The 12,838-nt window shown below is 30.9% G+C and overlaps 1 protein-coding gene across 2 annotated transcripts in view; it reads right to left on the bottom strand.

Moving 5' to 3' along the window:
* The window catches only part of LOC134715551 (calpain-9-like), a 40,213-nt gene that overhangs the window by 17,194 nt on the left and 10,181 nt on the right, over positions 1-12,838 (bottom strand). For both annotated transcript variants that reach the window (XM_063577792.1, XM_063577793.1), the window contains exons 2-5: positions 4,971-5,081; positions 3,207-3,338; positions 2,287-2,480; positions 879-1,047 (exon numbers count right to left, since the gene is read on the bottom strand). In XM_063577792.1, the coding sequence (XP_063433862.1) occupies positions 879-1,047; positions 2,287-2,480; positions 3,207-3,338; positions 4,971-5,081 (606 nt within the window). The remainder of the gene's footprint in view (positions 1-878; positions 1,048-2,286; positions 2,481-3,206; positions 3,339-4,970; positions 5,082-12,838) is intronic.

Here is a 12,838-nt window from a genome sequence, read left to right as displayed (position 1 = left end):
GTCGAAAAAAATCCTCAACAACAGACACACTGCTTTCCGATAATTAATTACATTGAAAGCTGTATTTGTGTCTTCGCTTTGTTTCATTAGTTTTGATAAGTGCTTCGAAACGAAAAGGTTTTAAATATTCCACTTTACCCTGTACACTTTATAACGCAAGTATATAATGAATAAACTCAATTAAGAAAAGGGACGAACGATACCAGAGAGAGAGAGTCAAACTCATAAATAGAAAATAAACTAGCAACACCATGGTTTAAAATGAAAAAGACAAGCAGACAAACAATAGTACACATGACACAACATAGAAAACTAAAGAATAAGCAACCCAAGTCACTTATTACCTGCTGAATATAAACATACATGACGGATTAAAGCACATTACCAAAACTAAAATCAAACGTTTAAAAAAGCGGCAATGTTTTTATAAACTTCTAAAATCAATAATTCATCAGTTAAAGCATACACAAAAACATACACTGGAGTTAAGGAAGACTTAACCAAAAACATACATTTTATTTGTCCACATTTATGAATTGGTTTCCTCTATAGACTAAAAATACCATCCAATGAGACTTTAAGTTTTTCAGCTAAATGATGTTTACCTAGATACCATGTCATAGGATGCTAATAGAAATGTACTACTGAAATAGGTTTACGTTAATATACATAAATAGGCACGTCAGTAAATAGGAACAAGAAGGATATATGGAATAGAAAGCATTATACATAGCAACAGTGCTAGAGAGCAACTACACAGACGAAATTACCTTGAGTTTCTGATATTAGAAATGAATGATATATGTGCGTGTTTTATGCCTCTGATACACAAAGAGCGCCCTATACAACGGAAAAACACTACTAATTTTGAAACTTACAACACTCAAGCATCCAATTACAGCTCCGCACTGAAATGCTGCTCTTATGAGGTAGAAATCTTCTTCTTTTAAATCAGCAGGATTGTACCACTCGGCAAGTCCCCCAGTCAAATCAGTGAAAGCATCAGCTTCGAAACCATACTCCAATGCTTCGTAGGATCTGTTTAGTCTAAAAATAAATTAATCAACGCATGTATTGATATAATTGCTATTGGCGAAAAATAAAATTTTACCTGAGATCACCCCCCTCGTTTTTGGTGGGGTTCGTGTTGCTTAGTCCTTTGTTTTAAATGTCTTCTGTACTAATATTTGTCTGTTTTTTTGTAATTTCTAGCCATGACGTTGTCAGCTTAATTTCTATCTATGAGTTTGACTCTATATCTAATATCTTTCGTCCCTCTTTTACTTTAGAATCTTTTTTCAAAGATTGGCAATTATTAAGGACGGAAAACTTGGTAGTCGTCGATATACTCACTTTCCACATACGCAAAGTTTCAGAATTGGAATAGCTTCTTCTACTTTAGTTATTAATAAATTAACCACACACATTTGTTTTCAATTCAAGAAGTTGTTATCAATATATAAGCAAATTGCAAACAAATTTGTCTTATTTTTGATAAATTAATACAACACTAAATGTGTTTTGGTATCAAGTTATTACCCTACATGGTCGTCTTACATCCCGTCGTTTCATGTATTTTGACATTGAAACAACTTCCTACGACTTTAAGCTATATCTTTTAGAGGTTTTCTGATTGACATTCAAGTCTTGGTTATTTATATAATAGATGTAAAAAATATCGTGAACTGTGATAGTTTTATCGTGCTGTCAAAAAACTTGCCAAAATTATAGGTAGGTTGAAAGCTTTCAAAGATATGTAACGCCTTTGTATTTGGTATTAGCCTGACGTAGTCAATAATTGCCTGTAATCCATTTGGATGTTGCTGATTAATAATTGCCTCTTATCTATATTGATGTTGCTGATTGCTATCTACATGATATTCGAATATTGTTTTCTTATATACATTTTGATTTCAGTTTTCTTTTTTCTTGTACAAAGCACTCGGTACTGTGAAATGTTAAATTCTTACACAGTTGATGCATGGACGTTGACAAGTAATAGTACAAAAGAAGAACAACACTGAATGAATTTTGTGCGTCAAGTGTTTTTTTTTATCGATTCCCTTTAATTAGAAACGCGCAGACGCAAAAGTTAAAATGCCAAGGATGCTCATTATTTCAGTACTTGAATACTTTGAAGACATCAAGGAAAATAGTCATATTCGTCTAACTTCTTGTCAATCTCAATAAAAAGAAATTTTTTGATTGCTGTGTTATACAGATGTTTTGTATCAATTCTTGAATGGATAAGAATAAAGGTGTACATAAATATCAAAATATACTTACTTTGCATAGGCTTTTTCAACTAATGACACCCAGAATTCTGTAGGATCTGATGAATGAGCAAAGAGTATATCTCCATTCACAGTTGGTAATAAATCGTCTATATATACATCAACCCACTTTCCAAACTGCCAAAACCGACAGTGGAATTTCCCATTGTATGATGGAGTTCCGAATGTATTGTCTACTGGTATGATCTAAATAAAAATCAGGTATTTTGTCAGTGAATTTTACTACATGTATTTGTTGTACACAAGTTGTACACAGAGTTTTTGCACAAGTTGTCAGTGTTTTATAAACCGCTTTACAAAAATGGATGATGCAAGCACACAGTCTTTTGTTTGACATATTTCTGTCATTTACAAAACTAAATTATACAGTCTAATGCTGAGCATTGACACAAACACATTATAAGAACACAAAAAGACTTTTAAAGGATATGATTTTGGTATTAGAGAAAAGTTGCCCCATATCTTTCCAAAAAGTTTCATAATATCCACAGTATAACCATCAGAACCAGGACTTTTACTTTTTGTTATTAATTTTAAGAATCAGCACATTCTTTAAAAGTTAAATTTCCTTGACAAAGATCACTGTGTTTTTCTGTAAGCTTAATGTTATGATTAAACAATGATGTATCATTGCAATCTATTTTTTTGGCTTCAGTACACATTTTTTACGTTATCATTTTAGTTCACCAATTGTCATTCCATATGTATAACCATTTATCTTTGTATATTTTTATGGAAAACGTGACATGAATCGCAAAGTTCTCTTTTCCGTGAAGTAATTGATTATTTTCTTTCTATCAATTATCAAACGTTTTGCCAATGAAACTCATGTCTGCAATTAACGGCGATGATGTCCTTATGTAAATATTTTTAAAGACAATTTCAGCATATGACATAATTTTTATCAAGTACCTTTTCCATTAACTGTGGCTTTTCCGCAATCGCAGACAGGGTTGACAGGAACCAACAGTCATTTAACTCTCCTTGCTTCATATCATGTCGACTGGTTCCGTCTGATACTAATACGGGATTAAAAATTATTTCCTGTTGAAATAAAATAATTGCAACATTTTCTCTTTATACGTATCAATTGTTCTCTAATTTTAATTTTCTATGAAGAAAATACGAAAAAAATTGTTTTGAATTATTGATGAAAATTAGCCCATAGCAGAAACTCGAGACAGCTATGGTATCAATTTTGCATTGTTTTCTTAGTCATTTATCATTTGTCTACTTTACAGATAGGTTTGTACCGAATGTGAGTTTTCTAACACTTCCTATAATATAACTGTGCTAGAATCAAAACAATAGTTCTGTCATCTTTTGAAAGTAAGTGGACAGTTTAATTGATATGTTATTGAAATACAAATTATGTTAAGAAGCGTCAGTATTATGATTGTACTGTGCATGTAGAAAATTAGATACAATGCTTGGTACGGAGCAGTAAATAAGGAGTATAGAAATCTTTCACTGTATTGGTTTCACAGGAAGGGTCAGAATTAGAAAGTTTATAAAACTTGAGTGTAACATAATCATAAACTATTTAACTAATATTCTAACGCTTATGAAAATGAAATTCATAAACTGAAATGTTAGTTATAGTCCTACACTATGCCCCTCGTGATGATGTTGTTCAATGTGGCATTTTGCATGTTGCTTGCTCATCTTGAACCTGAACCGTAAAATTTCTTTGACAGTAAGTGCATTAGTTATTTTTTGGGACTTTGGGGGTTAAAAGTTTAGGTGTTTTTTTTCAATTCATTTTAGATAAATACTGAATTTTCTTTCATCTGTGATTAAGAATTCAATGTTTCCAGAAACTAACGAGGAAGATAATATGATATTCATATAACATTAACGTACACGCATCTATCTAGCTACAACATTATGACTTAATTAAGTGATTTTGAAAGAAATACTGAGAATTCACTTCTTGCGATCAGTAGTTTAGTTTAAACATATGTATTTATAGTGTATTGGGAAACAAGTTGTGAGACTTACATTAAACCCTTTCCACTGTGCGATTATTGCAAACCTATCAACGTAAACAGAGAACCAGGAAAAAGTGTAAATAGTTCGTTCAGGATCCTTTTTTATCTGGCATTAGAACCAGTAAATCTAACAAACCATTGTTTTCATGTCTATCACCTGGAAATTTTATTACTAGCAATGGACTTAATAAAAATTTACGTGATCATAACTGTCTTGTAGGGGATGATTTATTTCATTTAACGCTAAAAAAAATAATAACAAAACATCTTCCTTCTCTTAAATATGTTGAAATGATAAAAAAAAAACCAACAACATATGTTTGATATATAATAATTGATAAATCCGACAAAGCTAAAAGTTATTTTAAGAGTGTCATACATAAACTATCATCGTATTTTTTTCCTGACATTGTTTTCAAATTGATTGACATGAATAATTTACTCTGTTTTTTGTAGATTTTCACCACGGGGTTTATTATACAATTATACTGTGGGCATACATAATTGATGAAAGTCTTTGTTGTTCACTCATAACTTCTTTTAACTAATGATAACTTTCTACATAGATCAGTGACACAAGTTGGTCACAATACCACTTTGGTAAAATAAGTTAAATGTTTATCATATTATCACGTTCAAAACTGTTCGTTAGATAAGTAACTAATAATTTCATTGCAATACTTACATTAGGTCTTTTCCAGATTATCTTCTTTGCTGTCACCTTATGTTTAAAAATGGAAGACATATCAGCGCGAAAGTCTGGATCAACAAACAGTTTACCATTTCTCCTTGCCTTCTGAAAGATTAATTTTTAAAATATCTTACTTTACATTATTCGTGTAACGCATTTCAAGAATTCATGTAAGAATTGCAAACTATTTTCAAGACCTTTCCCTATTTCAAACCTTGACTGTAAGTATTTTCACCATAAGATATAGAAGTGTTTCTCCTTTTTTGTTTATTGTTAGTTTGTGTGTGTATGGAATAGCAGAAAACACTGACAAATATATACAAAGGTTATGATTTGTTTTCCCTTAAAAGAGGTGAGTAACGCTCTTTGTCGTAGTTGTAATAGATAAGTGTTTTGATATTATCCAAAATAACAAGTTAATCAAATAGGTTACCCCCGTAATCGACTCTTCAACCCTCTAATGTAGCCCTTTTTTTTGGGGGGGGGGGGGGTCGGGCTTTATAGCTTGTTGTTTGATGTGAGCCAGGCTCTGTGTTGAAGGCCGTCCATTGACCTATAATGGTTTACTTTTTTTAATTGTTATTTGGATGGAGAGTTGACGCATTGGCACTCACACCACTTCTTCCTATATCCAATTAGGTTACCCCTGTAATCGACTCTTCAACCCGCTAGTGTGACCCTCTAAGAGCAGTAAATATTAACGACTGCAGCATTTGTGTAAAAACACAATAAAACATATTGTGTCAACAATCATGCAACTTTTTTTTAATTTACTGATTCGTTTTATATTTTTTGGCTATCAAAAAAGTTTAGGTCACTAATGAAAGTAATTTCAGAAAGACGTGTGGTTTGCAATGCTTTATGGCTATTTGATATTTTTTTACTTTAAAAATGACAACAAGTCAATATAAAGAGACACCTTTCCAAAATAATAAAATAATAGATTGTGAAAGAAACTTGACTATGTAGCACAATATATCTACAATTTTCAAACAGTTCTATTGACACCGTTGTAACTAATTTACTTGGAAAGTACCGAACAAGGGTGGCTTGAAATGTTTTCTGGATTCACATTATCCAAGCGACCCAAATTTAAGATAACGTGGTAAATTGATTTAAAACGATTATTGTTTTTTTGTAAATTGGTAGATAAACCATGCATATTCAGGACGACATAGATGTCATCATAAAGGCAAACACAAAATAGACACTCAGTCATCATATTTTGGAATTACCATGGACAATCAACTACTAGTATATGATTCGCAAATCTTTTATTTGGACAGGCGCAGATTTGGGCACATTTCGAATATTTGATTAGACAACAAAATAATCATCGAATTGTAAACAGAGTAATAAAGAGACACAGTCGCGCCACTGCTTACATTTCTTACTTTTTGTAGGAACACACAAAAACCCACGTTTTGTTGGACTAGTTTTGGTACACAAAGTTTTGTAAATTTCAAAAGAAATTAATTCTAATCCGTTTGCAGACATAAAATGATCATATCTTCAACTGATAACTTATTATTAACCCCATGTCCAACATATGACATTAGCGTTATCAAGTAGTTTGGAAAATTGGAAAGGAAAACGGAAATTTCACAATTATCACTATGTTACATTGCATGAAAATTGAAACACTTTCCATTATAATGCTTTATCTTCAATAAGAGTAAATTGTCATCTTTACTTGAATCTATCAAATTCATTTGACATTTGATATTCAGATGAATTAAGTACAATTTACGAAGGCTGAAGATCAATATTCCATAATTTTCCTGTAAATATCTTTAATGGTTTTCTATTCTTATAACATATAACGTTAATAGTTCTGAATATTCAATTTCAATTAATGCATTGATTTGAAGGTCTAAATTAGGAACTACTCTTCAAGCTTTGTGAAGCATGTCATATTCAGATTTAGTAGAATGGGTTGTCGTATTATAATCAAATACGTTTAATAAATTTCCACACTTTTGTTTTACATACTTTTTATATACAAAAAAGCTTCAAAGTTTGTTTTAAATCAAAAATGTCATGAACACTTCGTTTTGTGATCTTGTCATTAATATTAAGATATGAGCCAATGCCTTAAAAGTATGTTTTGATGTAAGATGACTCATTTATCAAAAGAAGAAAAAGGAAAGTGAACTGATCTTAACTTCTGACTAAAAAGTGATTTTACGAAACATTATGTATTATAGCCATTTAAGTATAAAGGCTTTAATTTTAACAAGTTTGAAACGCGATCATGACATTAAAACCGATACTTATAAATTGCTGTGTACATTATGTCATCCAATTCACTAATGAATAGACCTATCCTATTTTTACACGATTGATTTCGGAAATTTGGGTTATCGATGCTTTTCAACTTTATTAAACGAACTAAATTTTCTATTTTTCTATGTTCAGCGGACTATGAAATTTGAGATCAAAACTCTAAAACGGCTTTAAGAGTACAAAGAACTTATAAAAGGGAATATATGACTAAGCTTCAAGATGATTGGACTTCAACTTCATAACAAACTACCTTGACCAAACACTTTAATCTGAAACGGGGCAGACGGACAGACGAACGAAAAAGTTAAATCACAAAAATACTGAACTCCGATGAAAATTAAAAACGGAACGTCCTTAATCAAATGGCAAAATCGAAAGTTCAAACACACCAAACGAATGGTTAACAGCTGTCATATTCCAGACTTGGTACAGAGGTGCTAGGGAAATATATATTGAACAAAAACAATCATTTTGATACCAGTAATGAAGTCATCTTAATTTCCAGGTAGGGATTTTCAGCGTATTATTTTACTTTTGAATAATTCTTTATTAATGTTATTTGATCTGACAGAGCTCAGATACCTTGCTTCAAGATAATATTTGTCTTTTATTCTAGTTACCATGATTACAGTATATGGGTAGGAACTGATAAAGAGTATATGCATATGAGATAGCATCTCACCGATAAAACAGGGTATAAAGAAAAAAAAACGGTACACCTTTGACAACGTTTACATGTAATACACCAAACTCAAGACCGAGTCTAGAATAGTAAAGAATTAATGTAAACAAGAACACATAGATACGGATACAATCACCGCAACTTTGGCAAAAACCATATGATCTCTTTAACCGGACTTGTATTTGTAGTGGTACAACTATTTCTGAGGATACTTAACATTCTACTTTTTGTCTTAATCAGTAGATTAACTATATATTCATAAAAGAGTATGCAAGTAAGAATCTGCAGGAAAAGTTTTAACGCTTAAATAACGGTATATATAATAGAATATATTTTTCGTTAAATGTCTAACTTCCTCATTGAATCGGTATGTTTATTGAACAATTTATCATATATTTATCCCACAGTTAATATCAGTAAGAAGATATCACCGTTTATACTATTTTAATTTGAAATCTGAGACAAACTAAATTTATCATCGAAACAACTGGAAATAAATTACAGCTAATAGATAATCCCAATATCATGGCTTGTTTTACAGTTGAATTCGAATCTTGTATACATATAAAAAAAGAGTATACATCTAACAAATAACATAATTCAGACATTCATAAAACAGTAAGTGTGTTGGACATCAGTATGTATAGTGTTTCCACATATTGGCATTATGGCTTTAATCTTTTTACATTTAGTTTAAAGCAGCACAATCTACTATAAAACGTGTCATAAATAATTAGAATCATTAAGTTTTGAGAAACAGTTTTCCAAAAAAGATATTTTGCCACAAAGCATGTTTTCCAAAGAAGAGTATTTGTGTAAGTATCGTTTTGTGGAGACCTGTTGCTCCCATATATTTTGACCAAAAAATGCCCGAAATTATCGTTTTGTGACAAGTACGGAAATTTCGACATCTCCAGTGACCTTTGCGAACGGAAGTGTCTAAACTATATCAAAATGTTTTATCAATAAGATGATCTTGGTTCTGAAAGGTTTAGAAAGAAAAAATTACAAAAATACAGATCCCTTACAAAAATTCATAAAAGAAAATCCTTTATCAGATTGCAAAATCAAAAGCCCAAATACACCAAACGAATAGAAAACAATGGTCTTATTCCTGATTTTGTACAGGCATTTTGTTATGTAGAAAATGGTTGATTAAACCTATAATTTAAACTAGCTGACCCTCAAACTTGTATGACATTAGTATAATATTCCATTATATTGAAAACAATGTTTGAAAAAAAACTACAGGCGTAATACGTAAAAAGTAAAAAAATATGAGTCCAGCAAGTCAATATTGTGTTTTTATCTGAATCTCTTTAAAAACATTGTTTATATAGATTAGACCGTTGGTTTTCCCGTTTGAATGGTTTTACACTAGTAATTTTGGGGCCCTTTATAGCTTGTTGTTCGGTGTGAGCCAAGGCTCCGTGTTGAAGGCCGTACTTTAACCTATAATGGTTTAATTTTTAAATTGTTATTTGGATGGAGAGTTGTATCATTGGCACTCACACCACATCTTCCTATATCTAAATATGTCAGCGACAAAAGAAAATAAAAAATCGCACATTGACACTCTATAGATTAAGCACACCAACAAAATACAAATCACAGGAATACGAAAACTAACCGTACCGTAATAACATATTAAATGAGTTTACATTTTTTTTTGTAATTTCAATGTACAAATGGGGGTTATTCTAGTACTTTTTCACACAATTATTATTTTTAACTCATCGGTGATCTATATTTTTTTTTAAATAAGCTTTACTCAAACTAAACTATTGTAAAATTTTAGTGATTTCTGTAATTTTGTAATTTTTTTAATTTGAAATTACCACTATTCCTCCTATTAGTTTAACAGAAAAAAGTACATGTACAAAAATGTATGCTAATTGAAGGGTGGCTCCATTTTTTTGTTTTATTTTTCTATTTTAGGATCTGATAAAGTTCATTTATAGAAAAGCATAGCAAAATCCTATGTATTTTTTTATTTATACTCGCTAGACCCCTTAAGCTGAATAAACTGATTATGAAAAATACTAAGAAAGATACATGAGGTAAAAAACAAGAGAATGCAAAAGTATATAAAAACATTCAATGTAGTTGCAAATTAAAGCTTTAAAATTAATGTATTTTTAGTCATTCAATTTGATATTAAAATATTTTTGTTTATTTCAGTTGGTTATTAGGATCAGTTTCCTCTAGGGTGTCTTAATTCAGCATATAGACTGTTTATTAGTAGTAATTAGTGTTGTAACATTAATGAAAATGCATTGATCTGTACTATATGAAAGGGATACACAAAATAATCTTGGTAAAATGTAATGACAATTAATAAGGTAGAATAGAATTAAACATCTCTTCGTACTTTATTTGGCTTTTTATTTTAACTTTTCTCGATTCGAGCGTCACTGATGAATCTTTTGTAGACGAAACGCGCGTCTGGCCTATATATAAAAGTTAGTCCTGGTATCTTCGATGAGTTTATTAACTCTTAACATTGTGTAGTTTCGTTTTATATATTGACAGAAGTTTTGTGTAAAACACCGAATAAGTGTCTGTCCACCCGTTAGTCCAGCAATTCATCCCGTAAACATTATTGTCATATTTTCACAGAAGCCACTGAATAGAATGATTTAATATTTGGTCAGCAAATTGATATTTATGAGTTATAACGTATGAACACTTCACGGATCTGTTTGATACCTTCGTCATCTTTCCGATACTTTGATTTGTTTTCTTAATATACACTTTCGATTGCGAATGTGGTATGGTAAGCTTATCAACGCGAAAATAATAGTTCTTATAAACTTTAGAAACCCTCATTTGTTTTAAATAGTCGCTTTCTATGTATATTGGCGTTTATTTTTGGGTCAGTTCATTGTTTCTGTTGTTTTAGTGGTTTCCTCATATATTAAATGTGTTTCCCCTGGGTTGCAGATGATTGTGACCCGGATTATTTCGCTTACGCGGTTTTATGTCCATTGAACAGTGGTACACTTCGGTCTTTCAGTCAAGCTTTATCTTTTACAAAAGGTCAAACTAATAAATAGTTTTTAATATGATGAACATTATTGATGAGTTGTAGTAGTTTTCTAAGCCCCCATAACGACACATTAGATTTAACATTAATTGGTCAATGCGACTTTTGAACAGCAGACAGTCTTGCATTTCTCATCGATTAATCTAGCGATGCTCATGTTTATTCCAAAATCACATGAGGAAACACAGAATACGATTTCAGATGACAGCATGTATGGAATATATTTAAATTTTAAGTTGGAAAATAAATATTTACCTTTTGCTATACGATATCGTTAGGCAATTAAACTTGTCGCAATTAATCTACTAGACGTATTTTTCCTGTATCACAAACGTTATAAAGCATCGAACTAAATTGAATACTATATATGATATGTAATGACGTCAAAGTTGAACTATTGTTTGATCCTTAATGAAATACAAATATTAAAATTGATACTAGGCGTAATTCATTTATCGTATCAATATCAGAGCGATCTGCAGACCGGTCCTCTTAACACAATCAAAGCAACACAAATATAAATGAATGTTAACCGTAAATTAAGGTAGCATTTTTCAAAGCCGTCCAATGACCTGTAATTGTGTACAATTTTATTTTTAGGACTCGATCGATGGTCATTGGCAATCATGTTATTACCCTATCGCCTAATTTTTATATTCAGTATTATTATTTTCAATTTTTTGTCTTATCCATTTCTCAAGAACTTGAAACTTTTATTCTTTAATGAAATGCAAACAAGTCAAGATTGCATGTTTTTTAGAACTTGTCTTTAATATTAAAATCTGACGAGGTCTTAAACAAATGTGCGTCTTGATGTAAAAAGATGCAATTGTTCACCTAAAGATTTTGATGTTATCCGATTTTAACCCACGACTCGAAACTTAATTCACAAATCATTTTTAATGTTAAATTGCAATTCATACATATATATCACTATACCGAAATGGACATTGTCCATTTCGGTATCGTGATATTAAAACAATATTTATGAACTGATGTCCCCATTCATTAAGGAATAGAACTATTTCCATTTTCACGCTATTGAAAGCTTTTCGAAATTTTGGATCCTTAATGCTGTTCAAATTTCTTACTTTGTAATTTATGATAATGAATTGCAAAATGAAATCAACTTAATTGCAATGCTTTAAAAGTAACCATAAGAGTAAACTAAATCATCATATTGTCCCACGTTATAGTATGTGCTGTACACAAAGAACAATTTCGCAGAATAGAAGACCCAAGAATAAGATTCTACCAAACTACTGTCAGAGGTTAATTTCAAGCAGCGCGCGTGCGTGTGTACCTTCACACATCTTCTATATGATGATGATGATGTATCTTGTACATGCATTTGTTATCACAATGACTATAACAACTTAAACGTCATCACCAAAAGCCGATACGAACTTATGTAATTGTCATTCTGACTTTGATTTCAAGTCAGATTGAACCAAATTAGTTTCAGGAAACATGATTCCTCATCGTCAACAGGATATTGTATACTATTTCAATTTCGAATTACTAGTAGTTTATAACTACATAAACAATTTTTGATGATATAGCTATTCTTCCTTATTCTTCTTATCGTATTATCGTGATTTTTTTTTAGGTATTAGGTAAATTATTCACTGTTAATATTCTTTTCTTGTAGCCATTTTTTGTCTGGCATCTTATTGTCTATTGGTAGAGTATTTAGATATGAAAATGTTATATGTAAATGGGACAGCAACTTTAAAACAACAGAACAAAGATTAGGCAAAAGACACATTCTTAAACGACGATACATCCTTTGATAATGTATATCATAGGAGGTCCAGGAACACAGTTGCATTGTTAGTTTATAGTTAT

The sequence above is a fragment of the Mytilus trossulus genome, chromosome 4 (genome assembly GCF_036588685.1).
Source record: "Mytilus trossulus isolate FHL-02 chromosome 4, PNRI_Mtr1.1.1.hap1, whole genome shotgun sequence".
Lineage (NCBI taxonomy): Eukaryota > Metazoa > Mollusca > Bivalvia > Mytilida > Mytilidae > Mytilus > Mytilus trossulus.
The sequence above is the reverse complement of the archived record's forward strand: the minus strand, read 5'-3'. Positions and strand labels throughout refer to the sequence as shown.